Here is a 21,578-nt window from a genome sequence, read left to right as displayed (position 1 = left end):
ATTAAGACTTTGTGCTGGAGTGCATGATCTGAACAATCTTCTTCTTTCTGTTCTCTTTCAACGTCAGCTGGAACAAGAAGTCATGAAAGGACTTTTCAAAAACAGAAGGAACATTTTATCAAATTAGAAAAGGTCTACAATAAATTAAGGCTCATTGCAATCATTAAAAGAAGAAAGAAATGTTATGGGTCACAGTACTGAGCCTGATGTCAAGCGGTCAGTGGAAATTCATGGTCATAAAACGACTATTGCCTTTCCAGAGCATAAATACAAAGGTAATTATTTTGTTTATGCTGGCTTCATTATTTAATCTGTTTAAGAAAGTGCTCATTGCATCAACACAAGAACTGGCCTAGTGATGAGAGAAATATTGCAAGCACGCACGCAGTCAAGGATGACATCATGGAACCCCTCAGAGAACCGGAACCACATCGCCATCTAGAGGCTGAACCACAGCACCACACACACACACACACACACACACACACACACACACACACAGAGCTGCTGATTCATTTATGAAGGACGTGACAATGTCTTTCAACGCAATAGGTTGTAAAAACCTATGTCTTTTAACGCAACGCAAAACCCAAAGCGCATATGATCATAATAATAACAGCGCATACAGTACCATGCTAGAAGATAGTTACTGAAATGTAAACTAGCAAAGGATAATAATTAGTACTGCAGTTGTATATACACATTGATTTATATCTTACTATAGTATTTCTATTTGGTGTATTTTTTTCCATGACTGTAAGGCTGTTGCCCAATAAGCAAATGTGCAGGGGTTCATGATAAAAAAAAAAAATAATAATAATAATAATAATATCTTAAAACTCACTGGAACACCAGAGTATTATTTGAAAGGTTTTATTAATTTATAATACAAGATTTAAGGATTTTTTTTTACATTTAATAATTTGTAGCTAATTTCATAGCAGTGACAATAATAAACACTCTTGCAGTAATTGGCCAATCAAAACAAGATTGGAGACAGTTTCTGTGGACACGTTCCACAACTGTACTATCTTTCAAAAAAAAAAAAAGCCTCATCCACTCACACGCACAATTAACATGAGTCAGCCATCTTATGTGTACTAATAAAAACTCAACCGCACTCGGACAAGATAAAAATGACTCCATTATTAATAATATTAATTTCCCACAATCATAAGGCAAACAAAACAGACGGCATACAAACATTAGGAAATAAAACACTTAGTTTTTTCTTTCTTTCAGCCCAGTTGGAGGCCATTAGGGCTGGCCATTCCCGGCGCACATCTTTAACTCTAAAGCTGCAGCGCAGCAGGGGGTCCATGAATCCATATAGCACTTATAATGGGGGCTTTTACCAGCCCAGCCCTTCACTCCAGACAGAGGCTTTCTGATGATTTCCTTATTCTTTGCACCTGGCCTTTGTCCCTCAGGACACACGTTAGACAAGAATGGAATAGTATACAGATGATATATCCTGACTGGGCAAGAAGAAGAGTTTGTGTAACTTCACATCAAGCACAAAACCGCCAACCTTCCCTCATGCTTCGAGGAAAATAAAAAACGCTATTCAAGTAGACACGGGGTGAATGGTTTTTAAAGGCGGCTGGTAAAAGCGAGGAAACACTAGACTAGGGTCATGCACAGATGTTGACGCAACTGGTCAGTAAGAAGAGTCTGGCGACTGTGAGATCTACTCTCGACTGGTCCTAGGATGGAAGGCAAGAATCATAGGTGGCCATGGCACATCAAATCCACCAGCGCTGGTCATCAAACCTCTCTTTCTGCCCGTGAGATCCTTCTGTTTGAGGCAGGCGGGAGGATTAAGACTAAAACACACACATAGTGACTTCAGATAAGGATCCGTGTTAAGTGCAATCGAAAGTCTGAGATTATGGCGCATATTAAGCTTCGTCTGAGTCAGACGTGTGATCCAAGTGAAAACTCTGACACTTGGGTGTTAGGAGAGCAGAAGGTCTCTCAAGTACAGGACATCCCCCTAAAAACCTGTTCACACAACTGTTCACAATTTCCTTTCAATGATTCAGGTATTTCATATTTGCAGGATGCCTGGAAACAAATGGTCACTTCACTAAGCAAGTAATTTTGGCAACCAAAACGAAACGAGAAAAACCGAAAGAAGGCAAACATATGAGATTTGACAAACTTGGCACAACAGTCTCCAGATACTATACAGAGCAAAAACACTGAATGAAAACCTAGTCGCACTCTCCCTGGAGCTCTTCTGTAATCATCCAGAATGCACCACGGGTTGGTGAGCTGAGACGGGAGCGGGGAGCAGAAGGACGAGGAGGAGGTGGGGGAAGGTTTTTCTGGGTTTTACAGCAGTAGACAGCAGCTGCTCTCTGTTGTCTTCTCCCTGTTCCTCTGGCCTACGAGAAAAGAGCAAATATTGAGTGACGCCTAATAAATCAAAGACAAAACACAATCGCAGGTCCTTCTTTGAAACATTTTTTAGTTAGAACAATGTGAGGGAAAAGCAGTACACGATGATGACTTACAGAGGAGAAAATAGCATGTCTTCCAAGGAAGAAAACAGGCTTTGTGTAAACAGTCTGTAATTAATGAGTGGCATTAGAGTCAACATGAAACCACATTCAGAGCACATATGCTTGTGTCATTTGATGCATATCAGTAAAAGAGGATATTGAACAAGACATGCAATACAGGTACAGGACTGTATTTTATCCATCAGGAATGGACTGGATCGTGAAAAGGGGGCTTTTTATACTAATCAGGGTCAAGTTTATCCTCAAAAACATTTCAGTTGCAGTGATAACACTTCTTTGTTATTATTGTTGTCATACTTATTATGACAGCTAAATCACTGCATTACCTAATACATTTTTCAGAAAGCTGCATTTCTTACTACAAGGAGCCTGAAGCAATGCTTCAATGGTGATTTGTCTATTGGTTAACAAGGTTTAACAGTAACCAATAGTGCACAGCCGAGGTGACATCAGCTGTAAAGGATGAGTACAAGTTAATTCCGAAGTGGAGTAAGTTGAAAGATCACAATGACAAACACTTTTTTTTTTTTTTTGGAATAACACACACTGATGATTAATCATTTATAGTAAGACCAAGGACATCCGCTACCGTTCAAAAGTTTGGGGCGGCAAGATTTTTTGGGGGGCTTTAAAAGACATTAATACTTTAGCAAACACACATTAATTGATCAAACGTGACAGTTTAGACATTAATATTTCAAATAAATGCTGTTCTTTTCAACTTTACATTTATCAAAGAATCCTGAAAAATCATGATCTCTGCAAAAATATGAATATGGTAAGTTTCTGAGCAGCAAATCAAAATATTAGAACCATTTCTGAAGTATCATGTGACACTCAAGACTGGAGTAATGATGCTGAAAATTCAGCTTTGCCATTACAGGAATAAATGACCTTTAAAAAAAAAATAATATATATATATATATATATATATATATATATATATATATATTATATAATATATATATATATATATATATATATATATATATATATATATATATATCTGTTATATATATATAACAGAAACTAATATTTCTCAATATTACCAATCTAACTGCACTATTGATCAAATAAATGCAGACTTGAAGAGCATAAGAGGAACAAAAACAAAATCTCACTAACCCCACACTCATGAACTGTAGTAGTATAGCCTATATTAATAAAGTAAATATGCTCCTTCCTGTTTTCATGTTGACTTCACATGAAATCAAGGAAACTTTAAACCACATTGACTGCGGTTTAAAATGGGCTATTTTAACTTTATCTACGGTAAAATGACAGTGTGAATGCTGAGTCATTTGCCAGGAAACATTTCTATAATTTATTCTAAAGACAAAGCACATAACCTGCTTCCTCATTTCAAACGTAACAATAGTCATCATGAATTCGAGGCTTGCTTCAAAGAAGTCATCACAACTCGTCAAACAGGAAATGACACGGAAAAGTTAGACATCTTGTATTACAGTGTGTGACTGAATAAAGCTCAGTGTTCAGTCTCTTAATATGACTGTATGCCTCTTAATTATTAGAATGTGTTTGGAAGATCGGAGCCAGTTGCCGCCTAGCAGCAGTCCTCCAATAACTGCTGTGCCCTTGTCTTTAAAACAAAAAGTGGATATGGATAGGCAAGCCAAGGACATTCAGCCATGTTTAGAGCAGTAGGAGCCTGCCAGAGGAATATATCAGCACTTACCATGGGAGTTCGGCTCTGGCAGCGTCTCTCTGGCAACCAAGTGCATGACAGTTGTTCGGCCAGGGGGCAACTTCAGAGCTATTCAACAGAGAAGTTACATACTGAATATCTGCACACATCATGGTCACTTTGCGTAGTAAAAACACAGCTTCTGACCTATGGCATATTTTAACAGCTTCCCACTTTCACTGTCCTCTTTTGTCCACAAAAATGTGTATTAGTGTCTAGAGCAAGGCAAAGTAACAGAGACATACACAGAGAGAAAAACAATAGGATTGTCAAAGCGTGTTGACCGTGACAGACATGAAGACGAGGTCTAGTGCTCACCTCCTAGTGTGACATTGCCATGCAGGAAGCGGCCCTGGAAGATCAGCCTCAGGATGCTGGGGCTGCTCACGCTCTCCTCCTCCCAGCCTGCAACACAAGACACCACATTCACTACAGAAACAGGCTTTCATGATGCTTTAATACATAAAAATGGTCATAATTTGACCCCAGGTTACCACAGATGAAATACAGTCTCTTATCTTCAAGAAACTTTTACATTTATCTAATCCAAAAATAACAGTAAAAATAGTAATATCATAAAACATTTTTACAATTTAAATAATTATTTTCTATTTAACATGAATGTAATTTATTCCTGCAATGGCAAAAGCGGAATTATCAGCAGCCATTACTCTAGTCACATGATCCTTCAGAAATTATTCTAATATGCTGATTTGCTGCTCAAAATACAGTTCTTATTGTGATCAATGTTGAAAACAGATGTGACGCTTGAGGAAACATGACTTTTTTTTATAGGAAACCATTGATTCATGAACAGTTGTGTAGATATTTTGTGTGACCGTGACTGTTCCCTCAAAAATTCTGTAAATGTCAATTTCTTACAACTAGGGATGTGCAAAAAATCGAATGCGATTTTCATGCGCATCTCCTCAGTAAAGGCGCTCCTGTGATTAGTAGTATATCTCCAGCACGTGCGTTAAGATCAGGGTTGCCAGGTTTTCACAAAAAAACCTGCCCAATTGCTTCTCAAAACTAGTCCAATCGCGTTTCGTTCCGGGCGATAAAAATACACGTTTTTGCCAGGGTTCCCTTGTTAATATTCACATTTTAGGGGCTAAATATCACGTTATTGGTATTGGGGTCGCTTCAACCCGCGAACATGAAAAACAACCACAGACTTGGCAACACTGGTTGGCATTTACTACACAGAGCCGTAATTCACTGACAATCTACACAAAATCGATTTTAAAATCGCAGGCGATTCTTTGTCGATTTTGAAAGCGATTTCTGTTTATCTTCACGTCCGACTACTGAACCGACCCCAATACCAATAACGTGATATTTAGCCCTAAAATGCGACTGCGGTTGTTTTTCATGTCCGCGGGTTGAAGCGACCCCAATACCAATAACGTGATATTTAGCCCCTAAAATGCGAATTTTACCAAGTGAACCCTGCCAAAAAACGTATATGTTAACCCCGGGATGCAATTTTTAACGGGGAACCTCCTGGAAACGCGATTGGGCTAGTTTTGGACTAGTTTTGAGAAGCAACTGGGCAGGATTTGTTGTGAAAACCTGGCAACCCTGATCTTAACGCCCGTGCTGGAGATATACTACTAATTACAAGAGCACCTTTACTGAAGAGATGCGCATGAAAATCGTATTCGATAGGACAGTTGTTTTTGCATAGGACTTCCACAAGTTTAAAATAAGTTTTGTGCATAAAAAGTGTTACATGCATATAAAATACTTAATTTACAAATACAACTTCTACCAAAGCTAAAATTCTAATCATAACATACCTGCCGGCCAGTTCTCGAAAACATGCCGGGCAATGTCTGTGGCGGAGTCATTTGGAGAGAAAGTGAAATCCTGCGTCTTCCCACTCACAAGGATCAGCCGTAGATTCACCTGTAGTCGGTTGAAAGGAGAAAGGAAACAAATGGAATCATTAATCTGTGAAGAAGTACCCTACAACCCAGAGACAGAGTGACATTTCCACCAAATAGACCTTAATGACCCTTCAATCTGTGCTCACCCCACATAACATGAGACGACCTGGAGAGTCCTTTGCAGAAACAGGCATTCCTTCCTAATTAGATTTATGTTCAGCTTTAAGGGTGAAACTAGCTGCTACACACTTTAAAGGTTCCTGTGAAATGGTCTGGTGTGGGGGTGTGTTGGTGTGGGGTAGGACAGAAGAAGTGCTACTGCCTTTTACATGTAGTGATGCTCTCCCCCCGTCATCCTAATGCGATAACCCCAGGTGTCCCAGACAACCCAGGACTGAGTTATTAAATTTACATGGCCCATGCATAACCCCTTGCAGGAGGAGGGGAGCAGCACAGTGGATTAGCACAATAAATTTGCTCCATGCGTGAGTCCTAATAAAAAAACCAACAGACAGACACAATGCCTCTCTACAGTCGGTATTAATAATACCACAAAGCTTTCTGCCACAGGCCAACACACGCATCATGACAGTTTTCATACATCTAAGAGATACATCATACATTTACTGCCTCAACAATAAGGATTATTAGATTTTTTACTGCCGACATATATACTTTACATCTACTGCCCATCTATCTATCTATCTGTCTATCTATCGTGCCAAACCTTACTGAACTCATTCTAATGGATTGCTCCAAGACTATAATTATTCATACAATTTTGATTAAATCTAATCTATTGTAGCTAGCTGGACAATTTTACTGTGGTTTCAAATTTAAATCAGTACAGTTTGCAACCATATTCATTATATTATCAATAAACAAAGGTTTAAGATTTGCAATAATGACACACATACTCGATTTAGACAAATTAGGCAAGTGACTGAATAAATTTGGCAGCATCCACGATGAAACTAATCAGCATCATAAGACTCAATGTCTGAACAGAAAAGACAGACTGCTACTATGTCAGCCCCAAAATAAAATCAGACCCAAAGAGTCTCTTGTTCAGTTTTTTTTTTTTTAATCCAGGGTTTAAACGTCCCTTTTCTCCTTCCACAGTTTTCAATGACTGCAATTTAAACATTACATCACCGACACTCAGTGTGTGGAGCTTGGCTGGGCCTTAATGCTTTCGTTCAGAATCAGATGGAGAAAGAGGAGGGGGCCGTAAGAAGGTGAGCCAGTTGGTCCTGGCATCGCTGTGTTTAAAGCCACATACAACACCGAGCACAAAAACAAAGGAAAACAGGCTTCATGGAGACAATGCAACCAATCAGAGGACCAGAGAAGCTTTCAACATGTTTCTGAGAAAGTGGAAGTGAAAAGAGACACACAGTTCCTCTAAAAGTGTGCAAGTACAACTTAGCAAAACTGCTTGTATTAGTATTGAACTATTTACATTGTGTCAAACATGCTAAATGGTAATATAAACATTACGTGGATCCAGCTCCTCAGCAGCACAGGTCGTGACCCAAATAGTGGCAGCAATCAAATAACATTACAGGAAAAGGACGACCTCTTTCCAACACAAATCTGTGCTCATCCTTACACCACGTGCCATCTAAATCCTCACTAAGGGCCCCCAATGCCCTGCCCTAACCTATTGTGAAATCAGGCTCCTTTGCTGAGGGCATTTGCAATGTAGGGCACCCCACCCCCATTCAGACACACTTGAAAATATTCGGCTTTCACCTATGGGGACCTGCAGTGAGAACAAAAGAGGTCAAGCCATAATCCACGACGTCATTCCAGCACACTGTTTACAAACACCAAGCCCCCGATAACGGCACGGAAAGCCCTCTCCCAGCCTCTTCGGGTGGATTTAAGGGTGTTATCAGCAAATCTGTGAGGGGTAATACAGACAAGAGAGCATAACAAACAAATAAGCACTCCCTGCTGCCCCAGTTCTTAAAGCCTTGAAAAATACAAAACACCAAAGCTGCCTTAATGCCTCAGAACCAGTACGTAAACATCTCAATAATCTCACGGCTTCTGTATTTTCTGCAGTATCTTCAATCCTGCTGCTTTCATCCCCAAATCAAGAGCCTAAAGTCATCACCATTTGCCCCCATCCTCAAATAACGCCACTAAAACCAACACTGAACCAAACAGGTTCAGCAAACAACAACAAATCTCAAGGCAACAGCAGGTCTGAGTGCAACATAAAAGCTTCGTTTTATAACCTCAGCCATAGTATTAAATAATTTACAGTATTCATTTATATTCTGAATTAGCTTTTATAGTTATATTTTAAATTTTCAGTTTTTAACTTAAGGTTTAGTCATTTGTTGCAACCTGTTGTCAGTGTTTAATATTTATATTTAGCACTGACTTATTTTTATTTCAGCTATAGTTTTACATCTAATATTTCAGTTTTACTTCAATAAACAGAAAAAAAAAAATTCACCATAGTTTTAGTTAAAACAGGAAGAATTAAATCATATTTGAGACTATACTAATAAAATCTGTTTAACAATGATGTCTCACAACAAATGCAAATTAAAGTGAAAGTTCACCTTAAATTGAAAACATTCATTATCTGTTCACCCTCAGTTTGCATAAAACATGCAGGGCGTAAACAAAAACTAGGCCAGAAGGTTTTTAGCGAATAATGATGCACATCTCAATCTATTCATCAAATAAAGCTACGGAAAATAGTGCATGAATAATATGGACCACTTTTTGTCTCTTTCAGAGCTTAACAGTCATGGTCACTTTCATAGTAGGGAAAGGAGCAGCATGGACATTGCACCAAGTACCTCCTTTTGCACTCCACAGTCAAAAGAATGAAATGAAACCAGCTTTGAGCAGCAACAGTGCAAAGGTAGATGACAATGCTCATTTATGGCTGAACTGTACCTTTAAGATTTGAAAGCACTCTAAAAGTGATGATTCTTGAAGTGTTATTCTGATATAAATGTCATATGTCTGAAAAGGCATGTGCAATGATGTATCATCTAAAGAGAGATAGACTGATGTACTCACGGTGTCGAGGTCTCTCTGAGAGGTCATGGCTGTGACCAGACGTGGAATGCAGCCAGGAATCGATGGGTGACCAGCAGTAAGAGGGGAGCACAAAGACTCAGTATACGTCTTCTGTCTTCTCCCTCCGGCCTTGCTCTGCCTCGTACAGCCTAACACCAAGTCAATCATTCACAACATGCCCACACAGATTTGTTTACCCCACATAGTCCAGTGGTCAACAATGCATTAACACTAGAACATTATTTACCATCTTAGGTAAGAGAAACGGTATAGTATTACAAACATACAGTAGGTGAGATGACAAGACATTCCTATAAACAGATTCACAACATCCTGGGGAATTTTTAGAAAGCTGGTTAACAGATCAAGTCATCAGATCAATACATTAATGAACCACTTAAAGAATATGCAGCCTTTATGAACAATACACTCTATATGGTTTATAAACAAACAGAGTGCAGATAGGTAACATTTGAGGAAATGCAAGGTGGGGGAAAAACATCACATACCTTTGCTCTACTTGACTTTAAGCCAAATTCAGATCTTCCAATAAAACAACAGATTTATATATCATATTAAGACAGAATCTAAATTATATACCCATATCCGCCTGCAAATCAGACACCAGACCAGGATGAGCTCTACTCTTGTGCTGTTGAGAAAAAAATATTAGCGATCCAAAACCGAAGAACCATTGAAACGATGATACACGTACCATTAAACAAGAGATTTGTCTGGTCTATGAGGCGAGATGTGAAAGGCTCGACCGCTGGCCTTGAGCTGGAATAATTTCTGACTGCGGCAAAATAAAGAGGAACTAAAACGACCGTTTTGATTGAGTCACATGCGGCTTTTAGATCCAGAGCGGTCGTCTGACGGTCCAGGGCTTCTCCCGAACACTAACTGATGGGTATCTCCATCGTTCAATTAGAGCAGATGCGGCTAAATTCACTCGCAGCGTTCGAGCAGATTAATGGCTGAGGATTTAAAGACACCGGAAGTCAGCTGGTCATATATGCAGGAAGCGGCGCGCAAGGCTTTCTGGGACTTGTAGTTTTGTGGCAACTCTCCATTTTGATCGCACCTTACAGAACGGCAGTCATTTCACGTGTTGTGTGAAGGAATGTGGGTTTTCCTTTCTGTACATTACAAATGAGTTTATTTTTTCTTCTTCTAAACTCGGTAATAAAATAATATATTAAAACATAAACGTTTAACTTCCTTATATCAATAGGTTAAACATCTTATGCAATCAAATTCAAAATTTAGGGTGATAAACTGGAATATCTCTTCCATGTGAAAATCCTTATAGAATTTAATTGTGTTTTCACAGACCCTCAAACCCTTTCATTTTAAAAGAAAATGATACACAACTGAATGACAAACTTGGCATGTTTATTTGATAACAGCATTGCACATAATAAAGGCACATTAAGTAGGCTATTTACATAGGAAAGCTGAAGTGTGTAATTTGTTTTAAAGTTAAAATACTTTCTTCCATCTCATCTTAACATGCAGATACAAGTAAAAGTAAGCCATTTATATCCTGATTTACCCAAATCTATGTTTAAGCATCCAATCCAGCCCAACACAGCAACACTGGCTCAACCAATGGTGCGAGTTTGGGGCGGGACTATCTGTAGAGCAAATATACAGTATACATGGATATTCAACAATAAGTCTTACAACACAGTAAACAGTAATGTCTGTTATACTACTGCATACAAACCAATACAGCTATTCAGTCATCATGTTAATTTTTAAGACAATCCGGAAGTTCTATTTTTAAAAATATATTTATCTCACATTTTAGGAATTATTTATGTGGTAACTTTCCAAGTAAGGTTCCACTTATTAACATTACTTAACAAAATTCACATAAACTAACAGTGAAATGAGTTCCTTTAATATTATTTAATGAACACGTAAACAACAGACCTTATTTTACTCAATCAAAAATTCCCATAGGAATACATGACTGTAAAATTCTTTTCCAGGATTTAGGACTTCAAACTGAACAACTCTACACCTCTGAACGAGCGAGGAAAAGCATTGAGCCATGAATAGCCATCACTCCTGAGGAAGTGTAGGCTACAGTAATACCCATAAGGGTCTGTATTATTAGACCAGAATGTCTGTTTAAAGTGAATACTACTGACTCTCAACTTTGTAACAGATATGATTTTCAATAAACTGGAACAAACAGTCCCAGCTCAACTACACAGCAGCATTGTGTAAACATTAATTGTAAAACAGGCTTAAAAGTCACAATATTTACAGCAAAAGGTAATGATTTTTGGAAAATAAACTGTACAAATAACTCTGTTTAGTGTAAAGAGCCATAAATTACTCTGTTCATGTCAATAACATGTACCATATCCCAGCAGCATATAAAAAAAGCCACACAAGTCATAAATCTCCATAATCTCCACCTTCAGATCTACTTTTCCTTAAAGAAAAAAACATTTACATTGCAATGTTTTTACAAAAAACATTATGAAAAGGGCATAAACTGTGTTATCTTAAGATAACTAGAATGGCAAAAAATTGCGTGAAAAATAAGAGCACTTAGATGCTGATGCTCAAAATGAAAAATTACTAATTTAGTCACGCAAGTAAAAAAAAAACAAGACTCCTTTCCAGAAAAAGACAATAAGGGAATGTCTGTTTGTGCTATTATTAAGCACATCTAAGACGACGTGGGTTTCCTATTTTACATCCCAAATATGTACAGCTCAATAGAGAAAACTGTGGTACTAAAGAAGCCAAAACTATGTAAAACATATACAGTAACATCAACAATAAATACACATTCCAATAAATTTACAAAAATATACAAGTACATACTACAAATAGAAAACTACTGACAAAATCCAAGGTAGCTTTTTAAAATATTTTGCATGTATCCCTTTTCCCCAATCATGTCAAGTTTATAAAAATAAAGTACTACAAGGACGTTTTGATTTCAAAACAATAATGCACATGTTATTTTACACTCTCTCAATTCTCTCTGGTCCAGGAAAAAGATATCGGGCTGGTTCACACAGCACACAAATCTAATTTGGTCTTTAAATGTGTATTTTCTGACTGTGCTCACTATCATTTCACAAAGGATGAATTCTGATCTGTTTGCCTACACTGGATACTATAGTAATGATGAGAGTGCCAGCATAATGGAAAGGAACTCGTTTACCCTTTGGGGTGGAAAGAGAGCACAGAACAGTATACATTTTGCCTTTGTTCAGGACCGCCTGACATCTCACTGCAGTGCTGAACTCATGAGGCACATGAGAGAGCAGCATTGTGCAATCAGTCACATTTACTACATAGTGAATGTGACACAGTGTGCTATATGAGTAAATGTGGACATGATGAAGGACGTTAAACAAATGTTACATCATAAATGATAAAAAAAAAAAACTTGAGTTGGCTACGCCCAATGAGATTTTTGCTGCCTGTTTAAACCAAGCCTATGAATAACATATTCCCATTCATTGAGAGAGAAAGACGTCACCCTGAATGACCACCCACAGGCAGACACACCCTGTTCTCAAACATCTTTTCAAGCGTAAAAGGTTGTGCCCGATCTCTGATCTGGTAACAGAAATCAACAAGTGCATACAAAGTACACGTAGGACTAGACTGAATTCTTTTCATAATGAAGCCTAGACATTCATAAGTTACACTGTTACAGTACCATCATACACTGACACAAGGCAAACGATTAGCAACAAATACACAGTTTACCTGCTGAATAAAAACGGTTGAGTGAAACCATTTTTGTCAGTTTTCAATGCAGACTTTAAAGGAAGTATAAGGTGCAAAAGTGAAACTGCAGCATTTTACAAAACCGGTTGGAATGTGGCTGGCATACCATTCCAGTCGCTCTTCTTAAGGTGTGGTCCCCTCACTCTCATCTTCAGTCAGGTAGATCGGTTTCTTTCCTTGAAGAATTGGCTCAAATTTTTCTGGGGAATTGTTTTTACCCTCAGAGCTGTGCTTTATTCCATACGCGAAATAAATAATAAAACCTAAAAGAGACAAAGGTATGAAGTCAAACTTTCAAGCACAGTACTATAAAAAAATTAAAAAAAAAAAAAAAAAAACCCACCCACACTGTAAAAAATGACTGTGAATTTAACGGTAAAAGATTGTAAAAAATGCTACAGTAAAAACCTTTTAAATGGTTAACGCTAAATTCCCCTACTATATACGGTGAAAAACTGTATTGGACATTAAAATTAAATTTAATTAAATATAACTATACCGAATTTAAAAATAAAAAAGACCATATAATTTACAGTGAATAACCGGAAATTGACATTCCCAGAATTCCCTGCTTTACATTTCAAATTTAGTTTTTTTATTTTTTTTTAATAACTACTGCTTCTTAGTTTTTCTTATCAGTTTTGTATATTAAGGTTGTATGTTACACCTAATGTTGTTAAATGAATGTTTATAGCATTATTTCAGTTTCATGTGTGTTACCGTGATAGTGTTTAGTGTCTGTGTTAATGAAACTGTGCACCTTTTATATATGTTATTATTTTTTAAAAGCTTGTGATGGGCTTTGGTTCATCATGTGACACTCTCACCCTCACCTGCATTTGGTTGTTATCAGTGCATTACAAATGTACAAAACAGATTTCAGTACTTCAATAGGTTGGTATATTAACATTATATTAGTTAATGAAATTACAGCATTTAACTGTAAATTTAAGCTAAAACCGTAAAACCTAAAGCTGCTACTGTATTTTTACAGTAAAATTCTGGCAACCACAGCTGGCATTTTTTTTAATGTAAATTTTACAGGATTTTTTTTACAGTGCATGATAACGTACAACAACGATACTGTACAAACGTTTGGGGTTGGTTCAATTTTTTATGCTTTTGAAGTCTCTTATGCTCACCAAAGCTGATCAAAAATACAACTTAAAATAAATGTTTTCTGTGTCAATAAATTTTAAAATGTAATTTTATTCCTGTGATGCAATGCTGAATTTTCAGCATCACTACTCCAGTCTTCAGTGTCACACGATCTTTCAGAAATCATTTTAAAATGCTGCTCATGAATTATCATCAATGTTGAAAACTGTTGTGCTGCTTATTATTTTTGTGGAAACCATGATACATTTTTTTACAGGATTCTTTAAAGAACAAAGTTCAAAAGAACAGAATTTATTTGAAATAGAAATCTTTTGGAAAATTACACATGTATTTACTGTCAGATTTTAACAATTTAATAAATCTTTCTAAAAGTATGAATTTCTTTCTTACTAACCCCAGACTTTTGAATGGTAGCATACATTTAACACACAGTTACATGACAACATGATTTCACATGCAATTACTCACCAATAGCCATCCATACTGCGAAACGAACCCATGTAGGTCCATCCAATTGCATCATGAGGTAAATATTTACAAAGATACTGACCAAAGGCAGAATGGGGAGCAAAGGCACCTACAACATATAGAGAGAGGATTATTATAACCAAATAAAGATCTGACGCTCTCAATTTAACAAAGCACAAGGATAATAGCGTAGCTTTGTAAATTAAGTCTGTACCTTGAACGTGAGAACCTCTTTACTCTGGGGCTGTCGCCAGATGATGATGATGCAGACAGAAGACAGAACAGACAGGAGAACAACCAAAGTGATACAAAGAGGGCTGCCCATCCCCACCTGCTCCCCGTACACAGCCAGCACCACACACAGCAGAGTGAACAGCACAGCTGAACAGAAAAAGAGAGGAATGTTATCTGCCTGATTACTACATACTATTTACATTTCTCTGAGCTCTACATTACAGCTACAGGTTGCAGCAAAAAAGGTAGCTCATAAACTGGGTTAATGAAAATGCTTACATATGGTGCCAGTTGCAGAATAAACAATGATGCCGGAAATCTTGGTGGGTACATCACTGATGGGTTGCACCAGCATCCTGACGGAAAACCTCTCCTTAAGGGGTATTGTCTCCAGCTCCTGGCTGTACTCATCCCCGCTATCCACATCTGCCATGCCTGCTTTAGCCTCCAGCCTCTGTAGTTCCATTGGCTTCTCATTCGCACCACTGGAGCCAATACTGCCTGGCTGGTACCTGTAGATGAAAAAAAATGAAATTAAACTGATTTTTTTTTTTTTTTTTTTTTTTTTTTTTTTTTAAGTATTGAATTTCAGATTCTTTTAATGTTTTTGAAAAAAATCTCTTATGCTCACCAAGGCTGCATTTATTTGATCAAATACACAGTAAAAACAATTTACAGTTACAATTTAAGCTACCGTTTTTCTGTTTTAGTATACTTTAAACTAATTTTATTCCTGTGATGCAAAGCTGATTTTTCAGCTTCATCACACCAGTCTTCAGTGTTACATGATCGTTCAGAAATCAATCTAATATGCTGATTTGCTGCTCATAAAACATTTATTTTCACCATCAATATTAAAAACAGGTGAGCTGCTTAAAATCTTTTGATAAATAGAAAGTTCAAAAGAATAGCACTTATTTGAAACAGAAATATTCTGTAACATTATAAATGCCTTTATTGTCACTTTTGATCAATTTATTGTGACCTTGCTGCATAAAAGTATTAATTTCTTTCAAAAAATCCCCCAGGTATGTGTATACACTCACCGGAGAATGAGTACGCACACAGCAACTAGAGTGTACGCCAGCAGGGTCCCAATCGACATCAAGTCCACTAATGCTGCGAGATCAAACAGGAAGGCCATCAGAGCTACAGGGAGGAAATTAACAAGATTCTAGAGTTAGTCACAATTATTTAACCAGTTACATCATCCATTGACAGTCATTACATGAATAAAAATACAGTCTTACCTGCTACGATGCCAGACACAATGGTGGCCAGCACAGGTGTCTTGGTTTTCTTGTGCATGCGGGAGAGGGAGCGAAAGAGCAGACCATCCTCAGCCATGGCATAAATCACACGAGGCATAGGGAACATGGTGCCCAACAAGCTGAAGAACATAAAAAAAATTATCATCACTTGTTGACTTTAAGCAGGGTTATTATAGTTAACTAAAACATTTTCGTTAATTTAAATAAAATAAATGTTAACTGAAAAAATAAATAAATAAATAAATAAAACTTTCAACTTGTTTCCAAGGCAACATTTCTCATTTAAAAAAAAAAAAAACAACAACAACAAACATATTAAAACAGACATGAAAGCAGATCAAATTTAAATGTCAATAAACGTACCTGGTGGAAAGGGCGCACAGAGAGCCCACCGCCACAATATAGCGAGCAGGGTCCCAGTGCACATATTTGAAGGCCTCTGGAAGTGGACTTTGAACATCCAGCTTGTAATAGGGCATCATGAGTGTGAGCGCTGCTGACACTCCGAAGTAGGCAAAAAAGCAGATGAGCAGAGAGGCCACTATGCTGATCGGGATGGAACGCATGGGGTTTTTGGCCTCCTCACCTAAGACATCACCAGAGCTGAGGTGAGACTGGTTCTAAAAGTAGGACATATTGGTTTTCACGACATGTATTTCTGGAACTTACTTGTGGTTGCAATGCAGTCAAAACCCACAAATGCGTAGAAACATGTAGCAGCACCAGTTAGGATTCCACTCACACCAAATGGTGCAAAGCCACCCAAGCCAAATTCTTTTTCAATTTTCCTAAGATGTGAAAGAGTTTTCAAACTTCAAATTTACAATGCATATACATTCATATATACATGAGTGTGTGTGCAATTTTTTTTTAAATAATTTGATTATACATACATATACATATAATATATATATATATATAACATTTTCTTTTTGTTTACTATTCTTAATATTTAATTTTCAATATTTTTTTTTAAATGGTCTTATTAATTTTTATCTTTCTTCTGATTTAGTATATCTTTAAAATATATGTAAATAAGACCATGTTTTAACTTTCTTTTTAAGCTTACTAATATTATATTAATTTAATTATATATAATTGTATTTAATTAAGTATCATATGTATTCAATTCAAACATTATTTGTTTACTATTTTTAATTTTCACTAATTAATTGTAATTTTTATCATATCTTATAAAATATATCTTTTTTGTAATTTAGTTGTATACCTGTAATTAGCAATTATGCTACTGACCCAACTGATTGTGTTTCATTTATGCTCTAGATTGTATTTTCTTAATTTCTATTGCTATGCCTGCATCTAAATGTTGAGGCAGTGTGACTTACTCTGCATTATAGTTGTTTGTGCTGTTAATGTAGTCCTCCACAGTGAGGTTCCAGTTGGCCATGTCGCCTTTCACAAAGCCCGATATGATGACAAATGTCAGAACCACCAGGTTGATTCCTGTGAAGATCTTGCTGACAAGAGCAGACTCACTCACTCCAAATGCCAATAATCCTGTAGTGGGAAGTGAGAGGTAGCAAATTCACACCATTATGGTCTTTTGCATGGCAATGGTGACTATGACTAAAGGGTACATTGATAAAGCGCACCATTTAAAATGACTTGATTGGTTTAGTGTAGCAGAACCAATCAACCTTTTCTCTTTTGGCACCACTGCCAGAAACACACTACCAAAAGCCAGTAGTTAGATAAGAAGTGAGTCAAGAATCATTATTCTGGAATAAAGATCCACTGTCTTTTTGGAATAATCCAAGATCTTGACTTTGGAAACACTTTGCGCCAGCTGAGAAGTAACTGGGCATCATCACATTACAGTTGAGTGATTCTTAGAGAGTAAAAGGTTCTCACCAGTGAGCAACATGACCAGGATGAGGGCAAACACATCTGGATATTCCGCTAACACTTTTCCAGTGTATGGAAATGACATGGAATCAGTGAAAAAGTCAGAGATCGTTTTGTTCACTAGATTGTCAAACGTTGAGCTCCAAGCCCGTGCCACACTAGCTGTGCCTGTGAAAATGAAGAAAAGGAAATATGATATGAGTAGATGCAAAAGACTTCAGAACGTCCACTTATTATGTAAAAACTTAAGCTGCTGCTCAAGGGCCCTTCGGTCTAGAGGAATAAACACTTCATACAGTTTCAAAACCACTTAATCGCTTTCATAATCACATAGAATTGGTCAAACTCTTTGGCACGCATTCTGAACTAACTCGTGGAAGGTGATGATTAATTAGTATATTTGGATTCAAAAGGGAAAATGTATTTTCAGTCCAAATTAAAGTCACATATTATTAATCTAGTTTCTAAAGATAATATCTACACACTCACCAATCACATATGACAGAATGAGGTTCCATCCCGTGATGAAGGCCCATATTTCACCCACTGTCACGTAGCTGTACAGGTAAGCGGATCCCGTCTTGGGAACACGTGCACCAAATTCAGCGTAGCACAAACCAGCAAGAACAGAGGAAAAGGCAGCAATTAGGAAAGACAGCACGATGGCAGGTCCAGCCTTCTCTCGGGCCACTTCCCCAGCCAGAACGTAGACACCTGCACCCAGTGTCGCCCCCACCCCGAGGGCTATGAGGTCAAGAGTGGTGAGACAGCGAGCGAAGCGGGTTTCATCCTGAGAAGTGTCCAGCACGCGTCGCCTCAGCAGCATCTTCCCAAAAGAGGCCAGTTTATTCTCAGCCATGATGGATAACGTTGAGGAGACTGGGATAAAGCTGAAGGCACTAAAGGAGAAGAGAAATATATATTATAAAAAAAAAATTGAAAATTCTGCCTTTTTTGCTAATTAGGTAAAAAAATTAGTTTAAAAGCTTAAACTAAAGCACTAAAGGACAAGATATTTTGAAATGTTTGTCTTGACCTAAAATAAACACTACTAAGTGAACTTCTAAGGCTCATTTTGTGAATGGCTCTTATACAAGTCATTTCATGTAAAGGGCATATAAAAGAGCAGCTGTTATTCACCACACCTGCAGACACTGAAAGAGCAATCACTCAGCACTTTACGAACAACTCATCTGACCACAGGGCAGTTCAATCCATCAGGAAAATTAGTAAGATTAATATCTAAGAGGTTTGGCCTTTCATTACGGAGTCATAATTCATAAAGTACAACAGCTCCAAAACCTAGATAAAGAGCACTGACATTGATGTGGATAGAAACAATTTTCAGGTAAGACCAAACTGATTCATCACAATTTGCTGGCTAGATGTAAAGAACAGGGTGAAATGGGAAAAGCACTATGTCTGAGGTCAAAGAAAAACAACAACAGACATTTAACAAAAAAGAAAGTATGCAGGAAACCATCCTGAACTGCCGCATACTTTTCACTGAGAAATTGAGCAATGCAGGAATGGGTTCCTTGTGTGGTTACAGGACCTCTATTTCTGCATAACTCCATGATGTCACTATGCGGAAAACATTTACTTCCTTTTAGGGGTATTATATAAAACTAGTAGCATAAAAAAAAAAAAAACACTAACTTTAGAACAGGCAAACTGCTTTGGTGGCTAAATATGTTAGGAGGAGGATCTTTATTGTAAAATACTGTGAAGATTATCAGTAAAACCAGTTAAAGAAACTGAGCAATGCAGGAATGGGTTCCTTGTGTGGTTTCTGTCCAGCAGCTTGACTAGTCATACATGTTTGATCAGATCTTGTCTATGGCACTAACTAGACCACACTAGAAGTAAACCTGCACCTGTGTACACGATTATCCAGTTCCGGACATATCCTCCTTTATAAAAATGAAACAATGATGACTTTCTAAAAATAAAGTCTTATGGTAAACTGCTCAGTACAGCACCTCTATTTCTGCATAACTCCATGATGTCACTACGCGGAAAACATTTACTTCAAAACATTTACATCATATAAAACTAATAATATAAAACTAGTAGCATAAAAAAAACCTTTAGAACAGGCAAACTGCTTTGGTGGCTAAATATGTTAGGAGGAGGATCTTTATTGTAAAATACTGTGAGGATTATCAGTAAAACCAGTTAAAGTGCTGCCTCAGACACTGATATGACTGAATCAACATGTTTAGAGGATATATTATTCATTCTGCTCCAGTATATTAGACTTCCTGTTAAAGGAAAGAGCAGCAGTCATGCACTAGCTCTGGTAAAAGAAATAATTTCAAGCAATAAGCTAGGTAACTTAAAAAGGTTTGGACAGTGTGGATCAAAAAATGAAATCTCTGCTTAAGTATTTCTGTTATATAATACTGTGTACATTTTGCTATAAGTTTGATTGCATAATTGCTGTTAATAGTGTTAATCGTCTGTTTGTTTACGTCTTTTATTGATTTTTCTGAACATTTCTGCCATATGCACATGAACTGACAGTCACCACTGATAAGCTACTACTAAATATTGTAGAAGCTTAATTTTCTGTAAAGTTGCTTTGCAATTATTTGTATCGTAAAAAGCGCTATACAAATAAACTTGAATTGAATCGAATTGAATATATATATATAAAATTGTATATATATATATATATATATATATATATATATAAAACACTGTAGGCTTGATAGTGTCTAGTATGCTATTCAGCTAGAACGGACCAGCGGCACCTGTTCTGGCACACCTACATTTACAGCAATGCCATTTTAATTTTGACTTAATTAAACTATTTTAGAGCTCCGCATTTTTCAGTAGCCTGTTCATGATGCTAACGTTACTGTTTTGATAGACACATGATACAGACCCACAGGCTTTGAGCCACATTCACATTTGCTGATGTGTTCATTTTGTTATGATTTATTTAAACTCATTATAAACTCAGACCGAACTCTGTTTTTATTGAAACCATGTTCAAATGAATCAGCACCCGAAAACCTGCCAACACGATAGAAGCGTAATAATTTAGTAATTTGCATAAAATATAAACATACAGGCATATATTTCAGTATTGTTATTGTATAATTATTAAGCATTTTGCCAATGTGATCATTGCATTTAAAACAATCCGAGTTTATTTATATACATATGCTTACTAACTAAATAATAATAATAAAGTAGCGCACACGTAACATCTAAAGATACATAGACACACACGCCATTTCTAACACGAGGATGAACATAATAATGATAAACATGGAATTTCCGTTTACGAGAGAAAAACCTAAATCAGATGGTTTAGTTAACGAATAATACTCACTTTTTTTAGATTAAGAATGGAGCATAAGAATAATCGTTAAAAGGTAGTTACCCTCTGTTGAGACGATGCACTGAAAATCCAGCAGATCAGACAGACAGACAGACAGACGATGCGTAGCGCGCAGTCTTATAATGAGTGGCAGAACCAGACCTGCGGTGGACACTCATCCGGAAATCCTTTGAAGGAAACGTTGTTTTTCCCCCGGGGTCGGGTTTCTTCTGACTTCAAGCGCAAACCCAGTCGTAGTAGAACGTGTTGCCGTTGATGGCAGGAATTGTTTTGATATAATATTGCGAGCTAAATGGTTTTTCATGTATATTTGAAAATCTTGATCTG

The 21,578-nt window shown here is 37.1% G+C and overlaps 2 protein-coding genes across 2 annotated transcripts; both read right to left on the bottom strand.

The window, feature by feature from the left end:
- Positions 1 to 857: 857 nt before the first annotated feature.
- Positions 858 to 9,715, bottom strand: ubl3b (ubiquitin-like 3b). Its single transcript, XM_019115477.2, has 6 exons — positions 9,683 to 9,715; positions 9,174 to 9,322; positions 6,036 to 6,144; positions 4,552 to 4,638; positions 4,225 to 4,302; positions 858 to 2,390 (listed from the first exon to the last, which is right to left on the bottom strand). The coding sequence occupies exons 2-6, from the start codon at positions 9,198 to 9,200 to the stop codon at positions 2,338 to 2,340; spliced, it is 354 nt and encodes a 117-aa protein (XP_018971022.1). The 5' UTR covers positions 9,201 to 9,322; positions 9,683 to 9,715; the 3' UTR covers positions 858 to 2,337.
- An 832-nt stretch (positions 9,716 to 10,547) lies between these two features.
- On the bottom strand, positions 10,548 to 21,551 carry slc7a3b (solute carrier family 7 member 3b). The gene is made up of 12 exons (XM_042770313.1): positions 21,294 to 21,551; positions 18,389 to 18,798; positions 17,906 to 18,067; positions 17,380 to 17,551; positions 16,703 to 16,821; positions 16,397 to 16,619; positions 16,013 to 16,152; positions 15,809 to 15,911; positions 15,042 to 15,274; positions 14,743 to 14,909; positions 14,529 to 14,637; positions 10,548 to 13,204 (listed from the first exon to the last, which is right to left on the bottom strand). The coding sequence occupies exons 2-12, from the start codon at positions 18,756 to 18,758 to the stop codon at positions 13,065 to 13,067; spliced, it is 1,938 nt and encodes a 645-aa protein (XP_042626247.1). The 5' UTR covers positions 18,759 to 18,798; positions 21,294 to 21,551; the 3' UTR covers positions 10,548 to 13,064.
- Positions 21,552 to 21,578: the final 27 nt, after the last annotated feature.

Source organism: Cyprinus carpio, chromosome A14 (assembly GCF_018340385.1).
Source record: "Cyprinus carpio isolate SPL01 chromosome A14, ASM1834038v1, whole genome shotgun sequence".
Taxonomy (NCBI): Eukaryota; Metazoa; Chordata; class Actinopteri; order Cypriniformes; family Cyprinidae; genus Cyprinus; species Cyprinus carpio.
This window is presented reverse-complemented; position numbering and strand designations above follow the sequence as displayed.

Excerpts from the sequence above, each read along its gene's own strand:
- ubl3b (XM_019115477.2), bottom strand. The coding sequence starts at position 9,200 with ATGACCTCTCAGAGAGACCTCGACACC. Across the intron at positions 4,303-4,551 it reads TGGCAATGTCACACTAGGAG|CTCTGAAGTTGCCCCCTGGC; the intron begins GTGAGCACTAGA and ends TCTGTTGAATAG. Across the intron at positions 2,391-4,224 it reads GCCAGAGCCGAACTCCCATG|GCCAGAGGAACAGGGAGAAG; the intron begins GTAAGTGCTGAT and ends CTTTTCTCGTAG.
- slc7a3b (XM_042770313.1), bottom strand. The coding sequence starts at position 18,758 with ATGGCTGAGAATAAACTGGCCTCTTTTGGGAAGATGCTGCTGAGGCGA. Across the intron at positions 14,638-14,742 it reads AAGAGGTTCTCACGTTCAAG|GTGCCTTTGCTCCCCATTCT; the intron begins GTACAGACTTAA and ends TATATGTTGTAG. Across the intron at positions 13,205-14,528 it reads CGCAGTATGGATGGCTATTG|GTTTTATTATTTATTTCGCG; the intron begins GTGAGTAATTGC and ends TGTCTCTTTTAG.